This window comes from Pristiophorus japonicus, chromosome 1, assembly GCF_044704955.1.
Source record: "Pristiophorus japonicus isolate sPriJap1 chromosome 1, sPriJap1.hap1, whole genome shotgun sequence".
Lineage (NCBI taxonomy): Eukaryota > Metazoa > Chordata > Chondrichthyes > Pristiophoridae > Pristiophorus > Pristiophorus japonicus.
Window position 1 is genome coordinate 513,543,085 of NC_091977.1, and position 14,545 is coordinate 513,557,629.

General features: G+C 45.5%; 1 protein-coding gene across 1 annotated transcript in view; it reads left to right on the forward strand.

Moving 5' to 3' along the window:
* arhgap28 (Rho GTPase activating protein 28) overlaps window positions 1-14,545 on the forward strand; it is an 83,853-nt gene that overhangs the window by 6,961 nt on the left and 62,347 nt on the right. The window contains exons 2-3 of the mRNA XM_070876982.1: window positions 1,454-1,650; window positions 4,452-4,669. Of these exons, the coding sequence (XP_070733083.1) occupies window positions 1,454-1,650; window positions 4,452-4,669 (415 nt within the window). The remainder of the gene's footprint in view (window positions 1-1,453; window positions 1,651-4,451; window positions 4,670-14,545) is intronic.

Sequence of the window (14,545 nt, forward strand, 5' to 3'; positions counted from 1 at the left end):
GTGCAGATGGTGGTTGAGAGCTGGACCAAGCTTGAAAGTGATGGTCCCATTAATTAATAGACTGTCGATACATGAAGAATGGATATTTTAGCAAGGTAACTGAAACTGTTGTTCCCAGTTGAACTGTACCTCAGCATGAATCACTGCATTCAAGTGAGGAAGGGAGCAACTCAGAAAAGACACCCATCTCAAAGACAAAAGCTATGACCTGTGCTGCTGGTGGGGTTTGGTGGGTTTTGCTATAGTTTCCCACTTAACAATTTATCACCGTTCACTCTCAATAACCTGTTTCTGTTAAAAAATCTTTGTCAACCAGTTATTTTAATCCAGAGTTTCTGTATGCAGCTTTATAATCTAACCCTGTGCAGTCGATGTCTATCTCCCTCACTGACGCACCTATCCAATGAGCACTTCAGCAAACCATTACACATGTCAGTGCGTTAACACCAGGCATATGAACGGCAGCCTCAGCTGTTGCCATTTAAAACTATAAATATCGCAGAGACACAATTTGGTCAGGACATAGAATGTTACTTTTGGGAGGAGTAGATCTGAGAGGGTATCACATTCTGATAGAGATTTGAGAGGCAAGTATCTTTGTTTTCCTCAAAAATTGTTCTTTTGATGCACATTTTCTCTCTTTATCCTTGTTTCTTGACTTATGACATCTTTGTTTTGGGCTCGGAGAAGAAATTAACAGAGCAGGGATTTCTTTATAATGTCGCTTCTGCTTTGAGATAAAGGAGGCTGACTTTCGCTGAGGTTACCCCCCAACATTGCACTTGGCAATGGCCTTACGGAATTCAATAGCTGACGGATCCAGCATTGTCACTGCTGAAACCTGAAACTTGTGACTGCTGAGTGTCTGAAGAAACTATTATAACTCTAGGGTTCCATCAAGTGACCACATTCTCTTGTTGGCCTCTCTAGGCAATAGTTCAAATCTAGTGAGAGGGAGATCGACAGACCTTTCAATATGTGCTCCTTTTCAAAGTTTCCTGCGCTTATTTGATTAGTTTTCCGCTCTCTCCTTCAAGGACCCTCCATGCTGATCACCCCTCCGCTGATTTAAGGGGCGGCCAGGCAGCCTGCTTCTAGGACTTTGCCGATGCTAAGTGTGATGTGGGTTGATTTTTCATGATTGTTCTCTTCTTTGCCCAAGGGAAACATCTTTGCAATTCCCCAGAAGATACTGACTGAATGCGTGCAGTGCAGGGGGGATTTGTGGAGCTTAAAACCTACTTATGGGGTTTTTCTCAGAAGAAATGTCTTCATGCGAAATTAAAAAAAGGTCGGCGTGTATCCTGCTGATCCAGGAATCAGATATACATGGGACTGTTTGTGTTTCGACCCTGTGGGCAGGCACCAGCTGTGCGATGTTCCCTGCAGCGCCGTAGCTTGCAGTGAATAAAGTCAAGGTTTCTGTTAAAAGACCCGTTTATTTTCTCTGCAGGAAGCTACGTTTCAGAAGGATGAGCTCATCTGTTTCGCGAGAGCTACAGTGTCCGCAGGTATTCAGTCGCTCCATATCTCAGGAATCCGTGGAAAGCTCCTCAATGGAGGACTTCTGGAGTGAAGTCAGGAGCATTAAGGAGAGCCGGCAGAATGGACAAGAGGAACAGAACCTAGTGGAAGCCAAGACACCTGATGGTGAGTTCCGAGAGTGATGGGCCTTCGTGAGATGTGATATTTAAAAAAGGCCTGATTGATGAAGCAAAGCTGTTTGGCCATTGTGTAACTGCAACTAGAATTGGAATACCAATTGCACAAGTTTGACATGTAGATAGTAAGGTATGACAGGACAGTAACCTACCACAGTCCTTTATTTAGCATCACCAACACAGTGCAAAGCCTGTGCTATCTGGTGTGAACCATGCGTCACATTAGCGTTGTACATCCTCTGTTTTGTTCTGCATGGAAGCACTGAATTCAGGAGCATCATGACTTGTGACTATCCCATATCTCAACCTGCGGTTATACTGCACCATGTAATTTCTACTGTAATGAAGCACTGGTGTTGCTAGTTAAGGATTTTTAGTGTCATTTGCATACGTTTGTCACATTCTTCAATTATAATGGGGGGAGGGAGAAGATTAGTAATGTCTAAAGCTCGCTTAGGGCTAGAATACTCATTGAATTGAAAGTTTGTGTGATTCCACCCCATCCTGAGTGCTTGTTGTATATATCTTACAATCCAGAGATAGATTGGTGGAGGTTTGTAGTCTCAATGCCAGATCCTCTTGTGGAGTTCTCAGCCTGTGAATGTATTGCACCCGTGGAAAATGTGGTATCAATCTGTCCATGCATCACTGCGAATGCTCGAATTCTGCTGTCTAAGTTCTCTCAGGAGCTCCATTGAGTTAATGTGCTGCATGCTGTGGTAATGCAGGACACACAGGTGCCAACTTCCACTGCTCTTCTGTGCTAATCTCAGACTCGGCACAACACATTTCAGGGAGGCTAGATCAGCACATGGGGGTAGAAAGGAATAGAAGCTGATGGGGTGGGAGGAGGCTCGTATGGGGCATAAAACCCGGCATGGACTAGTTGGGCCAAATGGCCTGTTTCTGTGCTATACACGCTGTAATGGTAGGGACTGTACAACTGGCCCGAGTACCAAGAGCACTTAGACCAATTGCACTGCCTGGTTACCATCCACTGACTTCTGGTGGAAGCTGTGTGCATGCTGATGCCAGGTAAGTCTTGAACGAAAGACTTTCATTTATATAGCGCCTTTCATGGCCGCATCACCTCCCAAAGCACTTTACAGCCAATGAAGTACTTTTTGAAGTGCAGTCACTGTTGTAATGTAGTAAATGTGGCAACCAATTTATGCACAGCAAGCTTCCACAAACAGCAATGTGATGACCAGATAATTTTTTAATGATTGAGGCATAATTATTGGCCAGGGCACTGGGGATAACTCCCTGCTCTTTGAAATAGTGCCATGGGATTTTTTGCATCCACCTGAGTGCAGAGGGGGCCTTGGTTTAACGTCTCATCTGAAAGACGGCACCACCGACAGTGCAGTACTCCCTCAGCACTGCACAGGAGTGTCAGCCTAGATTTTTGTGCTCAAGTCTCTGTGGAGTGGATGTGAACACACAACCTTCTGACTTCGAGACGAGAGTGTGCTATCCACTGAGTCACTGGCTGAGACTAATGGCCTTGATTGTTGAAAACCCTGTTGATTCTTGTTGTTGAGGTTCACCGTAAAGGATGGTTGCTTGGGCTGGGCAATGTAGGACTGTCAGCATCTGCAGCAGTATACCCCAGCCCCCTCGAGGGGCAAAAAGAGAATTCTGTCCTCTGATTTGTTATGATTGGCATAATGGACATAAAGCAAACTGAAGTTTAAACATTAGCCAATACTGTATCTGGAATGTATCAACAGACATGACTGACTGTAGGCGGAAGTTAATACTTTTCAAGAGGGTATTGTCCAATCCAAGAATCCACTAACCTGCAAGTTCAATGGGCCTGTTTGGTTGTACCAGTTCAGCTGTATTATCTTGAACTGGAGTGATTACAAGTTGCTGTTGGTATTAGTCTCACGGGGTAAGTGGGAACATTCATGAGAACCATTAAATATCCGGGGAAAATCGATGGATCTACAAACTGGTTGTGAAGTAACGTTTCCCCAGCTACCATTTGAGCTCTAAGTTCCTTTACTGGAGCGTGTTTGTCGTATGTACATTTCCTCATTCACTCTCCTCCCTCTTCTCCTCCCTCCCTCCCTCCCTCCCCCCCCCCCCCCCCCCCCCAACCCCCGGGCCCAATATTCTCCCCCTCAAAGATCCTGATTCATGTTGGGATACATGGGAATCCACAGGAATCCTCCAATAACTTGCCCAAGTGCCCATTCTTCATTTGTGCATCTAGCCAGTGAATGAATAGCCATCTGCCCGCCAATCATGAAGCTCGATCCTTCCCTCACTTGATGTGTACGGCCACATACACATGCGCGCACACATTTTGCAGCAGGGTCACTGGAAAAAGAGCTTGCGATCATATAGTGTCCCTCACAAATAGGACATTTGAAACTTGTGCAATGATGCAATGTGTATTTCTAAGTTTTTTTTTGACCTCGTTGCTCAGCCTCCTTTTTTTTTTTGTTGTTTGTTCCTGGATGGGGGCGTCACTGACGAGGCCAGCATTTACTGCCCATCCCTAATTGCCCTCAAAGATGGCGGTCCATGCGGTGAAGGTACTCCCAAAGTGCTGTTCGGGAAGCAGTTCCAGGATTGTGACCCAGCGACTATGAAGAAACGGCGATATATTTCCAAGTGTGTACTTTGGAGGGGTACTTGTGGGTGATGATGCTCCCATGCACCTGCTGCCCTTGTTCTTCCAGGTGGTAGAGGTCGCGGGTTTTCGAGATGCTGCTGATGAAACTCCGATTGTTGAATTTTCCACCTTTTTTAAAAAAAAATAAATGCGTTGTCTTGCAGAGGGGGAGATGGAAGCAGAGTGGCTGCAGGAGGTGGGCTTGTCTACCCTTGTGTCGGGCGCTGCAGAAGAGGACGGGATGGCTCTGCTGTCCACGCTGACCCGGGCTCAGGCCGCAGCAGTCCAGCGTCGGCTGGACACCTACACCCAGACCACCAGGAGAAGGAACAAGCAGCCAGTCCGAGACGTTCGTGACGTGTTTGGTGTAACCGACTCTCCGGCAAGTGCAAAGAACTTGTATTTATTTAGCACCTTTCAGCCAATGAATTACTTTTGAATTGTATAGTCAATGTAGGGAACATAAGAAATAGGAGCAGAAGACCATTTGGCCCCTCGAGCCTGCAATAAAATCATGGCTGATCTCATCTTGGCCTCAACTCCACTTTCCTGCCTGCTCCCCATAACCCTCGACTCCCCTGTAGTTCAAGAATCTGTCTATCTTGGCCTTGAATATATTTAAAGACCCAGCCTCCACAGCTCTCTGGGGTAGAGAATTCCATCAATCATGACCCTCAGAAGAAATTCCTCCTCATCTCCATCTTAAATGCGCGACCCCCTTATGCCCCGTAGTTCTAGATTCCCCCACGAGGGGAAACATCCTCTCTGCATCTACCTGGTCAAGCCGCCTCAGATTTTTGTTTCAATGAGATCAACTCTCATTCATCTAAACTCCAATGAGAATAGGCTCAACCTTCCCTCATAAGACAACCCCTTCATCTCGGGGAAACGTGACAGCCAAGGTCCCACAAACAACACTGTGATGATGACCAGATCATTTGTTTTTAGTGGTGTTGGTTCAGAGATAAATATTGGCTAGGACATCGGGGGTAACTCACCTGCTGCTCTTTGAATTGTGCCATGGGATCTTTATCATCCACCTGAGAGCAGACATTTCATCTGACAGATGGCACCTCTGACAGTGCAGCACCCCCTCAGCACTGCACTGCCCACCAGCACCACTCACTGCTGAAGAATGAGATCTGCTGCTGCCTGTGAAACTCTGCCCAGCAAACGTAAGGGCCTATAGAAGAGGAGGGAATAAAGCATCACAAAACTGTGTTTAAATGTATATTAATGACCTGGACTTGGGTATACAGGGCATAATTTCAAAGCTCGCAAATGAGATGGAACTCGCAAATGAAGTGAACAGTGAGGAGGATAGGGTCATCAATCTTTGGAATTCTCTACCCCAGAGAGCTGTGGAAGCTGAGTCATTGAATATAGTCAAGGCTGAGATGGACAGATTCTTGAACTATAGGGGAGTCGAGGATTATGAGGAAAAGGCAGCAACATGGAGTTGAGGCCAAGATCAGATCAGCTATGATATTGAATGATGCAGCTGGCTCGAGGGGCCGTATGGCCTACTCCTGCTCTTATTTCTTGTGTTCTTATGTTTAACAGGCTTCTGGAGGACATATACAGACATGGCAGATGAAATTTAACACGTGTGAAGCGATACATTTTTGAGAGAATGAAGAGATGCAATATAAATTAAATGATACAATTTTAAAGTAGGATGCGAGAACAGAGAGAGCTGGGGGTGTATGTACACACATCTTTGAAGGTGGCAGGACAAATTAAGAAAGCTGCTAAAAATGCATGAGATCCTTATTAATAGAAATCTAAAAACATAGAAACATAGAAAATAGGTGCAGGAGTAGGCCATTCGGCCCTTCGAGCTTGCACCGCCATTCAATACGATCATGGCTGATCATTCCCTCAGTACCCCTTTCCTGCTTTCTCTCCATACCCTTTGATCCCTTTACCTGTAAGAGCCATATCTAACTCCTCCTTGAATATATCCAATGAACTGGCATCAACAACTCTCTGCGGTAGAGAATTCCACAGGTTCACAATTCTGAGTGAAGAAGTTTCTCCTCATCTCAGTCCTAAATGGCTTACCCCTTATCCTTAGTCTATGTCCCCTGGTTCTGGACTTCCCCAACATTGGGAACATTCTTTCTGCATCTAACCTGTCCAGTCCCGTCAGAATTTTATGTTTCTGAGATCCCCTCTCATCCTACTAAACTCCAGTGAACACAGGCCCAGTTGATACAGTCTCTCCTCATATGTCAGTCTTGCCATCCCAGGAATCAGTCTGGTGAACCTTCGCTGCACTCCCTCAATAGCAAGAACGTCTTTCCTTAGACTAGGAGACCAAAACTGAACACAATATTCCAGGTGAGGCCTCACCAAGGCCCTGTACAACTGACGTAAGACCGCCCTGCTCCTATACTCAAATCCCCAGCTATGAAGGCCAACATGCCATTTGTTGCTTTCACCGCCTGCTGTACCTGCATGCCAACTTTCAATGACTGATGTACCATGACACCCAGGTCTCCTTGCCTAATCTGCCATTCAAATAATCTGTCTGTTTTTGCCTCGTGGATAACCTCATATTTATCCACATCATACTGCATCTGCAATGCATTTGCCCACTCACCTAACCTGTCCAAGTCACCCTGCAGCCTCTTAGCATCCTCCTCACAGTTCTCACAGCCACCCAGCTTAGTGTCATCTTCAAACTTGATCATTAATGTACATTGTAAATAGCTCGGGTCCCAGCACTGAGCCCTGCGGCACCCCACTAGTCACTGCCTGCCATTCTGAAAAGGACCTGTTAATCCCGACTCTCTGCTTCCTGTCTGCCAACCAGTTCTCTATCCACATCAGTACATTATCCCCAATACCATGTGCTTTAATTTTGCACAACAATCTCTTGTGTGCGACCTTGTCAAAAACGGTGAGTTGGGGTTGTCAGAAGTTAAAACGTAAAAAATTTGAAGCAGGAACCCAACCCGCCTGCTTCCGGTTTTAATGAGGGGTGGACAACAATATTCGCTTTAATTTTTTTTTGGGTGCGCGGCCTATTCTAAATGCTGTACATGCACGGCCTTTCCTACTTAAAGGCCAGTGCGCCGGTTGTGCAGCTTAAAGGGAACATTGGCGGGAAGCGAGTAAGTCGTTAAAATGAAGGCAAGCAGCTTCATTATATTTAATCAATCAGTCATTTTTTTGTAATTCACTTCGGCCGGGCCAGGCCTCATGTTGCGAGAAGGGCTGAATCCATGAGGTAAGTGCCTTTGCAGCACGGCTTGTGGGTCAGAAGTGATTTACTGTAGGCTCAACAAGCTACCCAGTAACCCCTCTTTTTCTCCCACCACCTGCACCCCAATGATCTGTCTGCTCCCCCCTCGATCACCATCAACCCCTTCCACCCACGATTGATATCTCTCCCAATATCTCTCCGACCTGCTCTCTTGGGCTGCGGCCTTATGCCACAGGCTTCCCACCAGAAAGGTCTCCAGCCTGCTAATTAAGCTGCCTGTGGGCAGGAACCCAACAGGCACAAATTTTAAAACTGCAGGACTTTTGGGACAACGCGTTCTTCTGAGTTTACTGACCTCAGAACAGCCCCTCCCACACACAAATCTCCTCCAGGCTAAAATCTAGACCACGGCACAAAAGCAAGGGAATTATGAAAAACCCTCAAAACACTGGTTAGGCCTCAGCTGGAGTATTGCGGTCAGTTCTGAGCACCGCACATTAGGAAGGATGTCAAGTCCTTGGAGAGATACAGAAGGGATTTTCGAGAATGGTGTCAGGGACCTCAGTTATGTGGATTGATTGGAGAAGCTCGGGTTGTTCTCAGAGCAGAGAAAGTTAAGAGAATATTTGATAGAGGTGTTCAAAATTATGAACGGTTTTGATAGAGCAAATAAGGAGAAACTATTTCCAGTGGTAGAAGGGTCGGTAACCAGAGGACACAGATTTAAGGTAATTGGTAAAAGAACCAGAGGTGACATGAGGGAACTTTTTTTTTTTTGAGTTGATGTAATCTGGAATGCACTGCCTGAAAGAGTGGTGGAAACTGATTCAGTAGTAACTTTCAAAAGGGTATAGGACAAATACTTGAAAGGAAAAAAAATTAAAGGGCTATGGGGAAAGTGGGGCTAATTGGATAGCTCTTCCAAAGAGCCACGATGGGCCGAATGGTCTCCTTCTGTGCTGTCATACCATAATGCAATGAAAGATTACCATGACTAATCCACGAGATTTGATGAGTTTGCACTAAGGGTGTAATCGTGTTCCGTGAGCGATCCTCTGAGGACTAGGTGACGCACAATGTGGCTTCCTGCCATGGATTCCTGAACAGAAACTTAGAGAATGCATGTGTTTTGAGGACTGGAGGAACTCCCCATGAGGAAGGATGACCATTGGATTTTGGAACTGAAAACTTTACTTTAACAACTACCAGATTTCCCTTTCTGATTGTTTTTAAATAATGACTGGTAACTGTGGCATGCTATATGTGATAATGAGCCTGTGAAGCATAATGGGCCAATGGCAATACCCAGTATTCTGGGTAAAAGTTAGTCTTGGGCTGTTGCACACAACAGACTTTGATGGGGAAAGAAAATCGGGCGGAGGGTAAAACGGTCTGCTGATTTGCAATTGGCCAAGACTAATCAATAATTCTTATCTGCTCTAGTGGCGGTGTGACGGTATAATTTACTTTCTAAAGCTGTTGCTGATGGTATCCTAGCCTTGACGGTGAATGACATGTTTTTAAAAACACGTCATTCACAGGATGTGCACTTGAGAAGGTGGCGGTGAGCACCTCCTTGAACGGTTGCAGTCCGCGTGGTGACTTTGTCTCAGCGGTTTGGTGGAACTGAGGATAGTTAAGAGTCAACCACGTTGCTGTGGGTCTGGAGTCACATATAGGCCAGACTGAGTAAGGAGGGCAGATTTCCTTCTCTAAAGGACATTCGTGAACCAGATGGGTTTTTAACAAACCAGCAGTTTCATGGTCACCAATATTGATACGAGCTTTAATGAACTGAATTTAAATTCCCCAGCTGCCATGGTGGAATTTGAACTCAAGTCTCCAAATTCATTAGTCCAGGACTCTGGATTACTCGTCCAGTAATATAACCATTGTACGACCATTCCATGGAGCATGTAGGCTTTCTCCAGCACCTCTGGGGGCAGCACTGCTTCACACATTCAAAATCAGCATCATCAATTGGGCCGAAATTGCCCCCTTTTTTAAGACCTGTTACCGCCTCTTGGGGCGGTAAGGACTTTACTACCGGGGGTAGACAGATGGTCCGACTCGGGCACGGGTTTCCGCCCCGCGAGAGAAATTGCCCTGCGGGAGAACAGCTGCTGCCAGTTGGTGCCACTGATGGCGTTTCATGGCGGGAAGCTACCAGTGGCTGGGCGGCACGTCTGCCCTTAAAGGGGAGGGCGCACCGCCGCGGCAGCCATTTTATTTTAATTGACGGATGATTCTGAAGCCGGCCTGAGAATGGCGGTCGCGGGTTTGGCCGGGCCGCCAATAGGCAACCCCGCACCCCCTCTCGCTGGCCCGGCAGAAGCCCTCTGAAATATAGAAAATAGGTGCAGGAGTCGGCCATTCGGCCCTTCGAGCCTGCACCACCATTCAATAAGATCATGGCTGATCATTCACCTCAGTACCCCTTTCCTACTTTCTCTCCATAACCCCTTGATCCCTTTAGCCGTAAGGGCCATATCTAACTCCCCCTTGAATATATCCAATGAACTGGTCACCCAGTGGGTGCCATGTAGGAATCTCAGCGTCCCTCCCCTTTAAGTGGCGTGCTCAGCACCGCCCGCCTTCCGCCCCTCTGCTGCCCGCAACTGCTGCCCACAACATCACTTCGATGATTTTTTTTCTGGGAAAAGAGGGCAATTTATTTCTTGCCGCTGCCCCATGGATCCTGATGGTAATTATCCATCTAATTCCGATTATCCACCCCATATGGGGCGAAGGGCAATTTCGGCCCCGTCATCTTTTCTGGACTATGGTGGATTTATAAAGCATGTTGACACGGGTTTCACTGTCTGGTCTGAACGCAGCTCCCCCGATCATTGGGAGTAGGCCAGACAACCAAAAATTAAATGTTCAAATAATGACTTGTAAGCAACTGGTGTAAAAATGTTAGATTTTGCTGTTCTGGAAGCTTGGGTTATATTATGGAACTACTTCACGAGCATAGCTGCCCCATCTACTATGCAGGACTGTTTCCGCCACATTTTATACGATTTGTCCCATAATTGAGTGGATAAGAGCTCACCTTACTTAATGAATGTGCTGCCCTGGTCAGCTCAAGATAATCCAGCTGGGATTTTTGACTGTAGCAGCAGCCAATTAAAACAATTTTTTTTTCCTTTTTTGAATCCCTTTCCCGACCTCATATTGTGATCATAGATAGATAAAGCAAAGGGATTGAAGTAAAACTGGGATTACAGCTGACAGACTATACCATTGGCTAAAGAGCGCACTTCCAAAGTAATTCGCTAGTTGTGATGCACTTTCGGGCACCATTAGAGTGGATTTTAATTCTGAAATGGTCTCGGCATCAGTCCAGCGAGTTAATTCCCTGCCCACCACAGGCAGAAGGAGGCTACAGCGATTTTTGACTTTGACCTAGGAGGAAATTCAATATACAGCTTCTGGGGATATATTTTGGAACTAATTAAATAATCAATCCAAAATGGTGCTTTCCGTATATCTCACAACTTGAGACAATGGAGCAGTGTTAAAAACATTAACCCATAATTCATTGCAAAGCAACCTCAGTAGATTACTTTCCCACCTATCTTTGTAAATTTTGCTGATGTTACAAAGATAGCAAGTTGTGAGGAGAACACAAAGGGGTCTGAAATTGCCCCGCCCCCATCTGAAATGGGGCGCAGGCACCCCGTTACAATGATTTTTACCGCAGCTGTGGTTGAGGTCGCCTCGAGTGAAATTCCGTGCTTTTTTTGTTTTATTCGGAAGTCGCTCTTAATGACTACACTAGAGCGGCAGATATGGGGTAGTAGCAACACCTGAGGGGCAGAAGTTGGGGGTGGTGCAGAGAGACCGCCGTGATGATGTCATCACAGCATCGCGTCACCATGGTTCTCCTTCACTTAAAGGAGAGAGCCTTTGCGATTTTAAAACTTTGGTCTACTGGGCCACCAGGGAGGGTTTCGGCTGCGCTAGGTGCCAGGCTGCCTGTTAGCGGCCTGGCTGAACCTGGGGGCATAATTGTCGGGCTGACATGGCAGTCGGCTGACAAAAAAAAACATGGCGGCAGTACATCCTCCCCTTTAATAAATTTTGGAAAACTTCAAATGTACCGCTCCTATTTGTTTTTTTTTTTAAAAAGGAGGCAGTCAAAAAGCAGGAAACTATAGACCAGTTAGCCTAACATCTGTGGTTGGGAAAATGTTGGAGTCCATTATTAAAGAAGCAGTAGCATGACATTTGGAAAAGCATAATTCAGTCAGCATGGAATTCTTTGAGGATGTAATGAACAGGGTGGATAAAGGGGAACCAGTGGATGTGATGTATTTGGACTTCCAGAAGGCATTTGACAAGGTGCCACATAAAAGGTTACTGCACAAAATAAAAGTTCACGGGGTTGGGGGGAATATATTAGCAAGGATAGAGGATTGGCTAACTAATAAGAGTTGGGATAAATGGTTCATTATCTGGTTGGTAATCAGTAACCAGTGGGGTGCTGCAGGGATCAGTGCTGGGACCCCAACTATTTACAATCTATATTAACAACTTGGAAGAAGGGACTGAGTGTAACGTAGCCAAATTTGCTAATGATACAAAGATGGGAGGAAAAGCAATGTGTGAGGAGGACACACACAATCTGCAAAAGGACAGACAGGCTAAGCGAGTGGGGAAAAATTTTTGCAGATGGAGTATAATGTTGGAAAGTGTGAGGTCATGCACTTTGACAGAAAAAATCAAAGAGCAAGTTATTATTTGCAATCTTCATTTTAAAGTGCTGAAGTATAGCGGGACCTGGGGGTGCTTGTGCATGAAACACAAGGTAAGTATGCAGGTACAGCAAGTGATCAGGAAGGCCAATGGAATCTTGGCCTTTGTTGCAAAGGGGATTGAGTATAAAAACAGGGAAGTCTTGCTACAGCTATACAGGGTATTGGTGAGGCCACACCTGAAAAACTGCGTGCAGTTTTGGTTTCTATATTTATGAAAGAATATACTTGCTTTGGAGGCAGTTCATCGAAGGTTCACTAGGTTGATTCCTGAGATGAAGGCGTTAACTTTTGAAAGATTGAGCAGGTTGGGTCTATACTCATTGAAGTATAGACGAATAAGAGGTGATCTTATTGAAACATATAAGATCCTGACGGGGCTTGACAAGGTAGATGCAGAGAGGATATTTCTCCTCGTGGTGGAATCGAGAACTAGGGGGCATAGTCTCAGAATAAGGGGTTGCCCATTTAGAACTGAAATGAGGAGGAATTTCTTCTGAGGATTGTAAATCTCTGGAATTCTCTGTCCCAGAGAGCTATGGAGACTGGGTCATTGAACATTTAAGGCGGAGACAGATTTGAGCAATAAGGGAGTAAAGGGTTATGGGGAGCGGGCAGTGAAGTGGAGCTGAGCCCATGGTCAGATCAGCCAGGATATTGAATGGTGGAGCAGGCTCAAGGGGCCAAATGGCCCATTCCTGCTCCTATTATGTTCTTATGTAAGATTCACCCAGCCTGTTGTAAGTCGATACAACAGGAATGGTAGCACAAAGGTTATTACTGGACTAGTAATCCAGAGGCCTGGTCTAATGATCCAGAGACATGAGTTCAAATCCCATCACGGCAGCGGGGGATTTTAAATCCAGTTAATTAAATGAATCTGGAATAAAAAGCTAGTATCAATAATAGTGACCACAAAACTATCGGATTGTCGTAAAAACCCATCTGGTTCACTACTGTCCTTTTAGGGAAAGCAACCTGCCGTCCTTATCCGGTCTGGCCTATATGTGACTGCAGACTCTCAGCAATGTGGTTGACTCTTAACTGCCCTCTGAAATGGCCCAGCTTGTTACTCGGTTGTACCAAACTCCGCACTGTGGGAGTACCTTGACCACGAGGACTGCAGCGGTTCAAGGTGGCGGCTCACCACCACCACCTTGGCGGCAATTGGGGATGGGCAATAAATGCCGGCCCTGTCAGTGACGACCACAGTCCGAGAATGGATTTATAAAAAAATCTATAATTCCTGATTGTGCCGCAACTCAACTGCGAGAGGAGCAAGCTGAAGAAAATCAAGAGTGTAGGCGGCTGTTATCATCGAATTCTTAATAGTAACGTTGAAGGATGTGAAAGGGAAACGGCAATATTTTTAAGTGACATCGTTTGACCAGGATCCTGGGAAACTGAGTGATTCTGGATGCCAGTCCTGATGAGGCTTCAGGAAGTGACCTGTGTGGTCGCTCTGGCAGTACTTTCGCACTATGATAGAGGGACTTGGTTATGGGATCTCAGTATTAACTAGGTACTATAAGCTAGTCTTGTTTACAAAAGAAGCAGAAACAAAGATGCATTAATACAGAAATAAACTAATATTGAAAATTTTGTAGAATGTCCATAATCTCTTTAAAATGTAAACAAGTTAGATTTTTTTTTCCCCCGAGTCCATACACAAGGTTCGCTGGAGTGTGGCTGTTACACCTGGAGATTTGTAGCACCCACTGACCCAGTTACTGTTATAACATCCTGCAACAGGCACACTCAAACTTTGGCCAAGGAATTGGCTTGCTGATTTTTGTATCGCAGAGCTCTATGCTCCTTTCACCATTGAGTGTCTTGTCTTCCAAGGAATAAGTGGCCTTATACCTCCTATCAAAATGAACCACCTCACACTTTGCTATATTGAATTTCATTCGCCATTTATCCGCCCACAATGTGAACCTGTTTGCCTTCCTGTATTTAGGTGCAGTCCTCCATCATATGCTATAATCCCCCAATTTGGTATCCTCTGCAAATTTTAACACTACATCTCCAATTTTCAAATGCAAATCATTTATGGATTATGGTGAATTTTCAATTCGATCGGCATGTCTCCATTTTTCCAAGGAAACCAAACGCAAATTTCTTGACATTTCCTGCTGACTTAGATCCCTAAAACCAAGAAATCATGATCCCTTCTACTCTCGAGCAACTGTGTTTTGTGTGAGTAGGTGACCAGAACTCTACACACTGTACCTGGTGAGGGCCCTTGCACAACCTTGTTTGATCCTAATCTATTCCTCTGGTTCGG